The 14658-nt window shown below is 48.3% G+C and overlaps 1 protein-coding gene across 4 annotated transcripts in view; it reads left to right on the top strand.

Moving 5' to 3' along the window:
* Nucleotides 1-14658, top strand: part of LOC135914200 (GTPase-activating Rap/Ran-GAP domain-like protein 3) — a 557065-nt gene that overhangs the window by 447499 nt on the left and 94908 nt on the right. For all 4 annotated transcript variants that reach the window (XM_065446945.1, XM_065446944.1, XM_065446946.2 and 1 more), the window contains one exon: nt 6641-6722. In XM_065446945.1, coding sequence (XP_065303017.1) covers nt 6641-6722 — 82 coding nt within the window. The remainder of the gene's footprint in view (nt 1-6640; nt 6723-14658) is intronic.

Genomic DNA, 14658 nt, shown 5'->3' with positions numbered 1-14658 from the left:
GCTCTTGGTGCTAAGGAAGCGCACAAGAGGCCGACAACCGCAGCAGATACCAGACCCGGTAGTAAAGGTGGGAGGCATCATGATTCCGCAGGTTACGACGCTCCGCATCCTCGGACTCCTGATTCAAAAGGACGGGGCCGGGGGAGCAGAGTTGGAAAAAATTCAAAGAACAGTGCAACAAATAACCCACCTTATCAAAAGAGTGACGAGCAAAAGCCACGGACTAAAGGAAGAAGACTGCACGAAAATGATACAAGCGCTGCTCACGAGCATCGTCACGTACCGGACCCCATACGTTGACATGAAGAACAGTCAACGAGACAAAGTAAACGCCCTCATCAGAAAATCATACAAAATTGCCTTGGGTCTGTCTCCCTCCACGTCCACAGCGAAATTACTCAAAATGGGAGTCCACAACACGTGGGAAGAGCTCGTGGAGGCGCACAACGTCAACCAACTGGAGAGACTAAAGCTGACAAGGACGGGAAGAGCCCTGCTGCAAGATCTGGGCTACCAAGTCGAGTATGAAAGGCACCTACCTCAGCGTATCCCACACGAGATCAGAGACAAGCTACACATAAGTACCATTCCCAGAAACATGCATCCCGAGTACGACAAGGAAAGGAGACAGGCGAGAACACAGGCGCTCAAGCGCATACTCGAACGCACCAACAGCAAAGAAGAAAACGTTAGATATACAGATGCAGCTGCGTACAGTACCAACGACCGATTCGCAATCAGCGTGGTCGACGAGAAGGGCGAACAACTTACAGCCACATCTATACGTGCCAAGGACGCGAGCACAGCGGAAGAGGTGGGCATAGCCCTGGCCATCGCAACGTGCAAGAAGGCCATGGTTACCGTGGTGACGGACTCACAAGAAGCATGCCGAAGGTATATGAACGGAAGGATTGGAAAGGCAGCGCTTCAGGTCTTGAACACCACCAAGATAGAAGCAGCACAAATCCTCTGGACACCGGGGCACGAGTCTCTCACGGGGAACCAGGCGGCGCACGCCGCGGCTCGAGATCATGCACGCCGAGCCATCTCCGACGCGCAGAGAACGCGTACCGACGACTGTGAAGAGGATGAAGAACGCATATCCAAGAAGTACTCGGATATCTTGGCGCACTACAGGAAGCAGAGGCGTCGCTACCCGCCCGCGCATAAGACGATGAGTAGGGACCAAGCGGTAACCTGGAGAAGACTACAGGCTGGAACCTACCCACACGGAACACTGCTGCACGCCATGTACCCGGGCATCTACGGGCGAGACTGCAAGTTCTGCCCGCCGGACACGCCCAACACCTTGCGCCATATGGTGCTGGAGTGCAGAAATAACCGCGAAGTACCACCGTCATCATCGCCACCAAGCGATAACAACCAGGAAGAAGCGGATATGGAGGAAGAATCGAAAGACCAGTGGGAGGCTCTGCTGGTGACGCAAGACCTTGACAGCCAGCTGCGGTTGGTGAACAGGGCTCGGGCGGCGGCAGCGAGCCCTACCTGGACTGAGGAGGCCACCCACCTTTGGGCTCAAGAAGCCTGGTCTCAAAATAAAGTTTATTTCTCTCTCACTCTCTCTGTCTCGTATAGCGTCCGGTAATAATTCTAGATCACCACTAATTCCAGCTGTAACTTCTAGACAATTATTATTGCTTATCTCGGATTTCATATTGTCTGCCTGTTCAAATTAGTGCACGCGTATCAAGGCTAAATGGTCTGACGGGAGTTGTCTGCTGACAAGGAAAAACAAACAAAAAAACGTCATTTTAAGATAGTGAATGCAGTAAATAAGAAAAAAAAAACTTGCGCATTACGCGAAAACACCCCTTATCCGTAAATCATATGGCATAGCTGTTCCTTGCCATTCCGATCAGTTCTTTCGACTCTTCCTGCCTGTTTTTCTTGCGTCTATGGGCGATAAACAAGGCACATTGATGCATCAGCGGGTGTGTGTACGGTGCTGCAGCATTTTCTGTTCGTCACAGCGCCGGTGCCCGGGCACGGCCCGCGCCAACACGCGCAGCTGCCGCTGCACGAGTGTCGCGGCCGTTGATTCGGAGGAGCGGCTCGAAGCGCCGAATTTACGTATAAGCTCCGCTGCAAAGCGGGAGGTGCGCTGTGTGTTAGTAGTATAGAAACTGCTGCGGGAATTATATGTAAAATGTACGGTCGCCGTGCATTTTACTCCGTGCAAGGAAAAAGACTGAAATAGGATTATTATTCCACCCGATGCTTCTCTCATTTTGTTGGTTCTGCACAGTGCTTGAAGCCTCGTGTGCCCATACGTCCCCCCCCGTTGTGAGCAGGAACGTACCGCTTGTATACGCTAAAGTGGGATTCACACGACGGGACGTATGACCGATTCACTTGAGCATGACGTGGCTCAGTGCCGCTGCGTCGCGCCGCACAAACAATAACGAAGCAGACCAGCTGCTAGTGGCGCGATTCGTTGCAGCTCAGCCGCGTTGGCCATGTCACGGTCGTCTGCGAATCGACTCGGCGATCCGTTCTGTCGTGCGAATCCAGCTTAATGCATGGCGTCGAAGTAGCCGCCCTTGGTTACGTAGGAGTTTTAGGGAGAGTCAGCGCCATGGAGAGTGTTCTTTTTATTGCTTACCTTCTCTTTCTTGACTGTATAGACGAGGCGTAAACTCGTAAAGGCTCGTGGGACGTGTCGTCTGCTCGGCGCTTCAGGTTCAACGGATGACGGTTCCGGCGCACGATTCTCCATTCGTGGGGCCGGTCGCGCTTGTTCTCCGTGCGCCTTCGTCACAAGGTATCGCCCACGCTGCTAATTTCTAAGCATGTGATGGTCGCATCGTTGACTGACCACGAAATCTGAGCATAAGCAGTCATTTAAAATTATGTTTTAGCCGAATCGCACGAACACGTGAATTAGCTATGCGTGCTCTGGCGATTTCGTGCTTATCTTGAATGACGAGTCGCACTTTCTTGTTCAGAAGTGAATTCTTTCGTGCCAACGATAAAACTTTCTTTTTTTATTTACTTCATCTCAGTTTCACTTGGCTGATTCAAACATGCATGATTTAGTAGTGGATGAACTATAGGCGGGCAAGTGGTTCCAATCGAAGCTTTTCCTTGGCACGAATGTCTTGCAACACCAGAACGCCAATTTGGTGTTCGATGCAAGGTGAGCTATGTGCACTCAGAGGATTGAAAATACGTAGACCGTAGTTTTTCTCGTATATTATTTCGAAGGAGCACGAGGCGAGAAACACTAGCCTGATGATCATAAAACTGCAGTGTTTTCTTTATGAAGAGAAGTCGGAAGCACATTAATACAGACTCAAGCGTGCGGGAAAGCCAACTGCAGGCGACGAAAACTTCTAGCATGGCTCACATTCCATATCTCGCACAAAATCACAGTGTCCTAAACACAAGGGATATACTGCAGCTATCAACGCCTTAGATACTTTTATAACAAATGTTTTGATGAAGTTGGAGAAAGAGATACTACGTTAAAGCGTGGTTAAACCATGCGGACTGCGTGGTTAACGTTTTGTTATTGCACGTGCTCAGGGAAATATCAGTAAAGTGAACAGCAATTCATATTACAAGCCAACGCATGTACGATTCGTAGTCAAACATCGCAAAACGTATGAAGGTTCGCTGTAAAATTATATAAAATTCCAAGTATGTCGTACCAACTTGCCCAAGCATCTACTATAGCAGTGATATAAAACTTCGGAAAGCCAAATGTGTGGAAGGTATTTTGCTTTGGGAAAGACAAGGTTCTCAGCAGTTGTGCGGACTTGCGCAACGTGTTTTATCATTGGCTACGACAGGTGAAAACGTGCGTGTATACGACGGGCTCTAGCACAAATCTGATATTCACGCCTGAAACGTTACAAAATCACTGACGTCCTTGACCCGAACCGGTCAAGGACGTAAAAGTGCGAGTGCGACTCGTCATTCAAGATAAGCACGAAACAGCGACAGCATGCATAGCTAATTCGCGTGTTCGATCAATCGGCTAAAAAAATATTTGATATGACTTCCTACACTCAGACTTCGTGATCAGTCATCAATGCGACCACCACAGGCTCTAGAATTTAGCAACGTGGGCGATACCTCGTAATGAAGGTAGACGAAGAGCAAGGGTGACCGGCCCCGCAAACTGAGAATCGTGCTGCTGCGACTGGGGGTTCGAAGATGAGGAATTCACTTCGCTCGTGGAGCAGTAAGGGAACGTGAGGCTGGGTCCGATATTCAGGACGTTTGACAAACACGTATATATTTACATATTTAGAAGAAAATTCAACGTAATACATAAAAACTTCATGATGAAGTTGTAGCAGCCGATGACTCCCGCCGTCCATTGCTCCTTTTATGCCCTACGTGGTCAGTGTTCAGTCACTTCCCCAATCCGGCGTCAGGAGGCCGATGACATCAGGTTCCGCTAATCCAGAGTTCGGTTGCCCTTCCCTCCGAAGGGAGCTTTGTCGGAAACGCACGCACATCACTGGGCACAAACAGGGAAAGGGGATGCGTACGTTGACTCCGATCGTACACTGACTCCGTTCCCGGCATGGTCAGGCCAATTTGGGCGGCTGACAGCTTATGGCCGTATCATTGCACTGACAGCGTCTCCGGCGTGGACATGTCAATTTGTGCGGCGGAGAAGTGATGGCCGTATCCATGCCAATTGCTGAAATCTCTCTTGAACGAGATACTCCCGCGCTGGTCATAAATCATCCGTTTTTAGAGTGAGTGAATGAGTAAAAACTTTATTGAATATAAAGAAAATAAGGCACGATAGTTGGGGTCCCTATTCCAGGGCCCCACTGGCACGAGCGGCTCTCGTGGGGTGTATTCTGTGTAGGTGGTGCAGGTTGGGGTATGTATTCGTCTGAATACGACGCCTGTCCCTCTCCTGTTGGCTGTCTAAATCGGAGTGAGGATGTCCAAAACGTCTCCGCTCCTGCCTTTGCTGTAGGAGGATGTCACGAGCGTTCGGTGGAAGGTCGTCGCTAGGCCATGCTATTGCTCGGACGTTTAATCCTTGAGCGATACGGTCTGCCCTCGCGTTTCCTGCCAGTCCCTCGTGTACCGGACACCATATGATAGTGCGGTGCCCCTCTAGTTGATTGCCTAAAATTTTGAGTATTGATCGGGCTACCGTTCCATTTAGAAACAGGCGACAAGTCGCTTGTGAGTCGGATAATACGACAGCCGAATTGGTTTGGCGCTCGGCGTCCTGAATGGCCAAGGCGATGGCTGTAACCTCTGCCACGCATGCCGAGGTGGTTCTGAAGGATGCCGTTGTTATGTTGTTCTTACATGTAGAGACTATGGTGAAGGTGTCTGAGCTGGTTCGACTAGCATCCGTGTAATGCAATGCGGGCCGGTCCCATGCCAAAACGTTTGTGCAGTGTCTTTACCGGGTCATTATCTAGCTCCAGGGCTAGCTTTATCATACCCACATTAAATAGCAGTGCAGAGAGTATAGCTCCTGAGGGATGCCTCTGTCGGGACAGTTGAAGGTGTCGGACCTCGTGGAGCCTAATCCGATTGTGGCCGTGCGGTCACTGAGGAACGAGCGCACGTAGTTATAAATTCGTCTTTTAATATAATTTTATAATTTTATAATTTATAAATTTGTGTACCACAGTTCACCGCTTCCAGTCCCTCCAAAATCCTTTGAGAACCATTTTGACGAGGCCGTCAGCCCGTTCCCCATAATCGCGCGAGCCGTAACCGCAGGGTGTGGCGGCGTGAACGGCCGATCACAACAGTGCGCAGGAGCCGTCATCTCTAGAACCGGAAGCGCCGAGCAGACGACCCGTCCCATGATTCCTTATGAGTTTACGCCTCGCCCATTGCCTGCTGCGCGTAGTTTGCGTCACAACCTCGCTTTATTAGGCAGACAGACTTTCCACCCCAAATAGATACGCGGGACGTAAAAGCCTGCGGTCGTCCATATCTTCCATATCTGTGTTACTTACTGCTGTGGGCTATATAGACAGTGTCTGGCCTCTCCACCTTCAAGGGTACCACTTTAATTTAAGTGGCGTCAAGTTTTCGGAGAGCTACACACAGAGGCAGGAGACAATTACCTCGGCCCTCCTATTGATAGGGCTATATCGGCATACTTACATCTGAAGTAGAATACAATAGTCAGCTAGTTGGTGAGCGACAATAGTCAAAAACAGCGCGTGTCTTATTTCTTGTCCCCTTTTACACGCTATTTCTTTGTGTGTGTGTGATGATTCCACACATCTGCCCCGTCACGAAATCGCCATCTGACATGACTATACGAATCACCAAAGGAAGCGTGTAGTGTTGTAGCGCAGTAGCAATAGTTGCTGCGTGACAGTAGCATGCACCTTTGTGCATCACCTGGTTCAACTCTGTAAGGATTGCAGTTGTTTGCTGTAGTTCATTATTTTGAACGAATGAAAAAAAATAGAAGTTTTTCCCGCGGTACTCCCGAGCCACTAGTGCACACTGCGCACAGCGCTAGACGGCAGATTAATGTACAGCCATGTCATGGAGGAAGGATGGGGGCGGGGGGGGGGGGAGGGAGGGGCAAGGCGCCTGCAACCGAATATTATCCCGTCTTTTACTTTTCTCTCGCTAACTGCCTGACGCCACGTTCTTTTCTGCCTTGCAGCTGTTCGGCTCACCGAGCACCCCTGTGCTGGAGAACCCAGAGTACCAAACACGCTGGTACTTCAAGTATTTTCTTGGCAAACGTAAGTATTTGTTCTGCTTCCATGACACTATGTTTATCGTTTGATTTACTGGACCAACCCTTCGAGCTCTTTGAACATAGATCCTTTCTAAATTGCTGTCAGTACATGTCAAAATAATTACATGGTGCCCAAAAAAAAAAAATTCGCCGTTCGCATGAACGAAGTTTGCGTGCGCGGAACGCTGGAAACACTTTGTAAGGTGTCCGTGATTCATGGAACAAACGACGCGCGAGGCACAGGAAGGCGGCAACGTCCTCGACCTGGAGTATATTTTACTGCCACTGCATGCGCCAATTATTCCTTTCTTTCTTTCTTTCTTTCTTTCTTTCTTTCTTTCTTTCTTTCTTTCTTTTATTTATTTATTTATTTATTTATTTATTTATTTATTTCAAATTGTTTTAGAGCCAACCAAGTTTGTTTGGAATGACAAGGCTAAAGGCAGATATCTGCCTGACGTGGGCCCTGTCATCCGTACATTCCTGAAGAGCTAGGCGGCATTAAAGAAAGAGAAAACGTAACGTAGTAATCGACACACGGCGAGTACATAATAAAAGGAGTTATACAAAGCAAAAAGTAAACTGAAAGAGACATGGTACAATTTTGTAAACAAAGCGCACAGTGAGCTCGAAGTAAAGCAATTATATCAAACAAAGAAAACATTATACAATCTCAAGAAACGCTGAGATAACGAAAAAGAAAACAGGAACTGAGACTTAGTGTGCAAGAAATTTGATAAAGTATTCACAAAGGTCGACAAACTCTTATTCTGAACATGATATAAGATGCATTTTCATTACCTTTTTGAAATCAATTGGCGATTTGCATGTTTTAATACTACCAAGTGTGCTTGAATGTTGATTTAAGAAACTTGGGATTAAATACTAAAGTTTTTTAGTATCATTATTTGTCCGGCAGCGAGCAGCGATAAAATAGTTGTGTATTGGACCATATTGACGGTTACAAAAGAGGTATGTGTGTTTCAAAGAAACTAGACTTCATTGTAACTATTTCTGCCCGTATATACGTAGCCAGCCTTAGATGAAATAGTCGATTAAGTTTTAATATCCCGTGCTTGAAGAAGAGGTCAGCTGTATGGTCACGGCGGCCTAGGTTTTCAACGCAACGAATATATCTTTTTTTGAAGAATAATTATTCTGTTAACGTTAGCTTTAATTGTAGTACCCCAGATTAGCACACAATAGTGTAAATGCGATTTAATTAGTGCAATGTACAAGCGAAGTTTCAACTGCGTTGGAACTAAATGTCTAATTTTAAACAGAATACATATGGACTTACATAGTGAATAGTGAGTTTTACTTACATGGGGTGACCAGCTTTCTTCGAAAAGGACAACAAGGAACTTAACAATTGACGTAAGCTCAATCGTAGAGCTATTGAAGTTAATCTGAATATTAAAGTCATCAAGTTTATTTTTGGACTTAAAGAAACACATTTAGTTTTACTAAAGTTTAATTGAAGATGATTCAGCGACAGCCAATTAACAGCTCATTTAGCAAATATTCGCCGTTGTTTCTTATTTCACGCAGCTGATACCCAGAAAAGAACACACCTGTATCGTCAGCGTACACAACGATATCAGGAGCAAGGTGTATATTCACAATATCATTACCTTATATAATAAAGAATGGCGGATCTAATATAGACCCTTGAGGAACACCGTACATAATTTGCTTCATTCATCAGTAGAAACCCTTGTGACTGGTATATTGTAATCTACCGGAGAAGTCACTGCGAATCGACTTTAAGGCAACATCGCGGATTGCGTAAGAGGTGATGGAACGGCAAGAAGTGGACTTGCCGAGCTATTTTCTACCAAAATCTGTCACCAGGACCCGCTTTCAACGGAACAGAACAGAACAAACGTGCCGCTTGCTAACGTTTCGGAACCAATCGCGCGCCTCGTACTGGCTTTCCGTTGCGTTGCTGTCCGTGAATCACGACGAGAAGTGCTGCGAGATTGTCAAGCAACATCATGAAAATAGACAGGCATGAAATATGCTTCGCGTAAATCGTATACATCGAGCTGAACCGAATACTCAATACTGCAGTTGTGCAAGCATGTTGTGTTCGGAGTTCTAGCTGAAGGCAATCAACGTTAGGTCGCGGGGCTACGTTATAAAAACTACATGCGTGTGATACTCCAAAATGTGCGAGATTCATTCAATGCGGGCATGGCAAAGGGTTGACAAACTGCATAACCTTGTTCGGCGGCTCAAATAAAACCAGAAGCATAGTCGAACGCAAGTATGAGGGCGCAATCTGTTGTCTTGGCCCACACAGAATCTCGCATTACCGCTGGGTGGCTGCTGCTTACCGTGACTATCATTGATATATGTTCCTCCGGAGCAAAAATCTCGAGTCGAGGGAATTGGAGCCGCCTAAGCGCACGCAGGTGAATTGCGCCATCAATTTGGCCGTATTAAAAAATTCTGCGTATTTCCTTATTCCTCAGCCGTCTTAGACGAGTGTGCTTATCTGCACTCGTCCCACGGTCACGTCCTGCAGAAAATGCCAAACTAGGTCTCAGACTTCCAACCTTCTAAATGGGTGAGCGTCCAATGGATGAGTGGTGGCACCGCAGCGCAATGCAAAATACCAATTCTCATTGGCATCTGAACCTATAAGGATATGCATCGATTATTTTTTGAAGACGAAGTGTTCTTTGAAGACTTCAGATTGATTTGGGCTTCGTGGGATCTGTACATCTGGCCAGTTTCATCTATAATCAAATGAGACGATATAAGGCTTTCTAGAGCATGCATAAAGCAACAAAAAAGCAGTTAAATTGAAGCTTGGAACAAAAAAAATTGGCTGAGGCTTAGCTTGGTTAAGCCTAGTCAGATGCGAAGCATATTGGTGGCTAAACTTGGTAAGTAACTTGTCGCCGAGCCGCATACTGAGCACGTTGCTTGGCCAGACGTTATTCCCGCTCTTCATCAGTCTCTGTAGCACGCCGCAACCTTCGCTTCTCATTCCAACGAGCAGCTCTGTCTCCAGGAGGCATCTCACCTCGTGAGTGACTAGCAGAGGCAAGCGCAGCTGCTTATATACCGCCGCGACGCCGCGAGCGACGGCGCGAGTTGGAGCCCCGTTTCTCCTCTGTCGTGACGTCATGGTGTCACGTGGTCAGCCTTGAAGGCGACGCCGCGAGCGACGGCGCGAGTTGGAGCCCCGTTTCTCCTCTGTCGTGACGTCACGGTGTCACGTGGTATTGAAGGCGACACCGCCGCGCCTGAGGATCTGGGTTGAGCTCTAGTAATATGCTTCGCATAAAAACTGCACCTATAGTTAGCATTGAGCTATGTACGGAACAGTAGTAATGCGTAATTATCGCAAATGAAAGGCTGACATAAAACCCAGATGCGCTCGTTCAAACTGCGTGCGCCTTAAACCGAAACCGGAACGCTTGCATTAATCAACGAAAAATATGGGTTGATTCCGGAGATATTGCAGCCTTAAAATGTGGCCCGATCCCGAAGGCAGTGCAGTCTAAGAAACAAACCATATGGTTCACTAATGCGCCGAAGACCTTGTTTTCTTTTTTTTCGCTGTCCAGCATTGTTGACTTGCTTTTTTCTTATATATATATATATATATATATATATATATATATATATATATATATATATACTCTGTAGCTTTCTACTTTCTATCAGCAAACCTTTTCCGATTCCACCATACGCATACTATTTTATCGTAGTGATACGATACTGAAAAGTGAAGAGATATTTAACTTTAGTGAATGATGCGCACGGATCTTTCTTTTCATGTTGAAATCGTGGCCTTGCATGTTATACGTAATTTAAAATAAAGTATTTGGTATCTGATCCACAATGCAAGCTCACGTCTTGTGAAAGTTTGTCCTGTCGAAATATGGAGCATTGCAGAATGAGCCGCGTATCCATAACTAGTAAAATAAGCACACATACTACGAGAGCCGGTCACTGTGAAGAATTCGAGCAGATAGGGATGCCTTAGGAAGGCTGACCGCGAACATTTCACTTCCTCAAGGCTAAAATAATAAAGGCTAAAGGGGAGGGGGACGTATGAAAGAAGCGACCACTTTGACATTGGATAAGTTTTTTTCTACCTTAGCCGAAACAATGCGAGTGGGCGAGAGAAATCGCGCGCACTCGAAGAGCGACGGCGCTGCGGAAAAGCGATTCACGCCTTTCCTGGCCGTGGTCACGGTGGGCAAGCAAACGCAACAGCGCTTTGCTCGCTTCACTGCCGAACCCATGCCCATGCTCTCATCCTTGTGCTCTCATTCGCTATGACGCGTCTAATGTGTCGGAGGCGAAGCAAACGTCCGACGTGTGTTGTTTTCCTTCGCCGCTATCCTGGCGCCTAAACCACTACTTCCTTTCTCTCGCCTTGCTTTCCCGAAGAAAGCATTCCCCGCGTCGCCTCTTAGCCTCGGACGCTTGTCGGCTGCTGCGGGGCCGCAAGCCACCCCGACGCCGCACTACGCGAAGCCGCATGAGGAAAGCCGCAGACTCCCCCACGCTGTCGCAAATTCTTGCTTTTATCTGTGTTCCGACGGCGACGACGATGCCCGAATGAGTATGACTTCCTTTTCTTCGGCGGCGCCGCATTCACTTCTGGCTGACGTTTCCCCGGGCACTCTCGGCGCAGTTTGTTCTTCGGCACGCTCATTGAGCGCAGCATTCACAGCACTGCACTGCGTTCTCTCGGAATTCTTGGGCGCTCCGTGTTCCTCTTGCGCACGTACTTGCCCCCCCCCCCCTCTCTCTCCTGCCTCACCCACCATGTGCTGTCAGCAGGATCGGCACTCCTAGAAGACATAACCCTCAACACATGTATGCTATGGTGAACAGCTCGCTCCTCGGGCGGCTTTTCAGACGAAAAAAAAAAGAAGAAAACACGCAAACACACAATGATGGAGTCACTGAGATAACAGGTCACGTTCCCTTATATACTGTTACTGGCGCACTATTGAACCAAACTTTATTTTCAGCGCAGTCTCGGGCTTCTTTCCTTCATCGCTTCTTCTTTTCGTTCTTTCACACGTGCTCTCATCCTGAGACGCGTCTCGCACATTAACCTGTCTTCTTTCTGCTTTTCTAGCTTAGCGTCTCAAGGACAAAGCTTCTCGAATTAGTACGTGACAGGTCGAGACCAAGAGCTCCGGGGTCATTGTGACAACGGTAAACCAATTTGTTTTGAGTGATGCAGATAACAAGAGCAGCGATGTGGGGGGCGGTCTCACTTCCCCTTCACCTGAATCTGGCAAGGATTCAAGTACACTCGCCGGTTTTCGACAGGCATGCATGCAGGCTTCGTTCTTTTGAAACACGATTGAGAATGCCGCACTCCAGACGCGCAAGCCCGCAGTGACTTCAATTTTATTGCGATAGCAATTACACGGACACTCCAGGCGCATTTCTGTTGTCGGTGTCGCCGTGGTGCTGTATGTGCGAGTGAAAGCGTGCGAGCGTGAACCGGCGACCGCGGGCGGACGACTCCGGGCGGCCCGGACGGCAGCGCCCGCCCGATCCGGTGTATCTTGAAAGCCATCTGTGGCGGGGACAGCCTGCCGCGTGCTGTGTTATCACGGCTTAGTTCGCGTTGATGCGAGACGTAGCACGAAGGTCAACTCGCTCGCTGCCGCTGCCGCGCTTCCTCACTCCAGCGTTTTGCAGCGAGTTTCCGCGGTAATCAAGTGAGATGTGTTCATGTTTGCTTGTGCACGTGACAGCATGCTTGCTAATTTAGTTAGTATGCCTTTGTGTACAAGTTTATACGGCCGATAAAACAACTATCCTTGCTTAGTATAGCTAGCTGTCCGCTAACTTGCTATCGCAATCGATGCTTGGCCTTTCGGGAGAAACTGCGACTTTTTTTTAATATTTCGCGGACTTGTTTCAGAGCCCCGAAAACCATCTAAACGATAACCTCATGAAAACAAATTTATTAAGTGTTTCTCACCACCCACTACTATATTTCAAGTACGACTTGTGCACTAAAACAAAAGTTAACATTTTTGCATATTTAAACGTGACTGCTTAGGTAACTAATCGCTCTTCAAAAAGTAGCTTAATTCGAGAGGACTACTAACAACACACTATTGGTCCCATTCATCTAATGTGTGTCACTCTACTTTTAAAGTTGCATTCTAGTTACGTGAAACATACCGTATATGCATACAAAAGGAACGAAGGAACAAACGAAAATCTTTCTTCCGACCATTATGAGCGGGGTTCAACCTTCGTCAAAGAGCACAGTGCATAAGAAAATACGTACGCGTTTCTTAAATACAGGCATAACAATGGGTGCCCGAACGCGTGCTAAACTATTATCGCGTCAGGTATACCTAGTATATCAATCCAGATGTAAAGAAATTGACGTCATAGGCAGTCGTGAAACTGAATTCCAAATATGTTTCAACATGGTTTGAATAATCCACCGAACATTACGATGCTCCCTAAAACAAAATTTGAGCGCAGATCTATGCGTGTTTTCATGTCGCGATGTATTGGCTCTCGCTGCCAATCTGTCTCGTGCGGCACGTTGCAAACGGAGCGAAGTGTGGGGCGATGCCTCGCTAATCGGGAGACCGCGAGAGGAAGTGCGAAGGTGGCGCGTGGGCACGTTTCACAGCAGCCGCCGCAGACAATGTGTCCGTTCATGCAGCGCTTTGTTTCCATACAGGCTACGCGCACTACTCTGGCGCCACCTCGTAGCCATCGTCGCCGTAGAGCCCCTCGTGCAAGGCACTACGCTTTTCTTCTCACGCTTTCGCCATACCCCTCTTTCTCCGCTTTCCTTCCCGCGCCTTCTTCGCTTTCGCCGCTTTTTTCATCCCGCTCTGCGCTCCTCGTTTGCACATTTCGCTGTGCTCGTTCGCTCGGTTACGAGGTAGGACGCCGACGCTCGCCGCAGGAACGGGCCCGTAAGAGGTGCCCTCTAGAGCTGTGGGGCTTAACGCCCCGAAATTGGAGCAGTCGGTTATTGCAATTAAACTTTAGGGTTTTGCGTGCCAAAGCCACAATCTGATTATGAGGCACGCTGTACAAGGGGGCTCTGGATTAATTTCGACCACATGGGGTTCTTTAACTTGCACCTAGAGTACCGTACACACGGGCGTTTTCACATTGCGGAATCGAACCCGCGACCTCGTGCTCGCCATGCAGCGTAATGACATAGCCACTGAGGTACCACGGCGAGCTGTAACAATGTGCCCGAAGAAAGACCTAATAATAATAAGAGGCGAAAAAGACAAACAAACGTACAGACAAGCGCGCGCCACGCATACACACGACCACGCAGCACAAGCACAGACGCATGCACGCGCGCCCAAGTTCGTCCTACCATGCCTGGCCTGCACGTGCCTATCAACGTCATTGCAGTTGCTACGGCAAAACACCACTCATTTCGCGTCATGTTCCTAAAACTTCTGCGTAGTTCGTCTCTTGGCGCCTTGACAGGCTGGTATATACTTTATTGCTACGCGTACTGGCACTTTAAGCGACTGTGGGAGCCGCGCTGTGATCAAAATCGACACGCGCTGGCGTTCACAGCCTGCACTCCCGAGCAGCGGAAACGATTCCGCAAGCTGCTAACATAAAGGAGACAAGAAAAAAAAACGGAAGAGTGGGACTAAGAGCTTCGCGTTGAATGAGCCCGGAGGCATGCTCCATTCGTCGGGGAAACAGCCCTCGAGGCGCGGCGGCTCCCGCCCCCTGGGCCGCTGTCTCGTCGGGGATGCGCACGTCGACCGGCGGTTGACGTAGCCGGTCACGTACCGGGACGCGACAGGCGTGTCAAAGTGTTGCCGTCGTACTGCTCAGTCCGACAGGGCTCCGCACTCGTCGGTCCACGTTACACAGAGACGTCACGTCTTCGCAGTGGAGATGGAGCATGCGCCGCCTTTCATGGTCGGACACGCGTTTCT

This window comes from Dermacentor albipictus, chromosome 1 (genome assembly GCF_038994185.2).
Source record: "Dermacentor albipictus isolate Rhodes 1998 colony chromosome 1, USDA_Dalb.pri_finalv2, whole genome shotgun sequence".
Lineage (NCBI taxonomy): Eukaryota > Metazoa > Arthropoda > Arachnida > Ixodida > Ixodidae > Dermacentor > Dermacentor albipictus.
The sequence above is the reverse complement of the archived record's forward strand: the minus strand, read 5'-3'. Positions and strand labels throughout refer to the sequence as shown.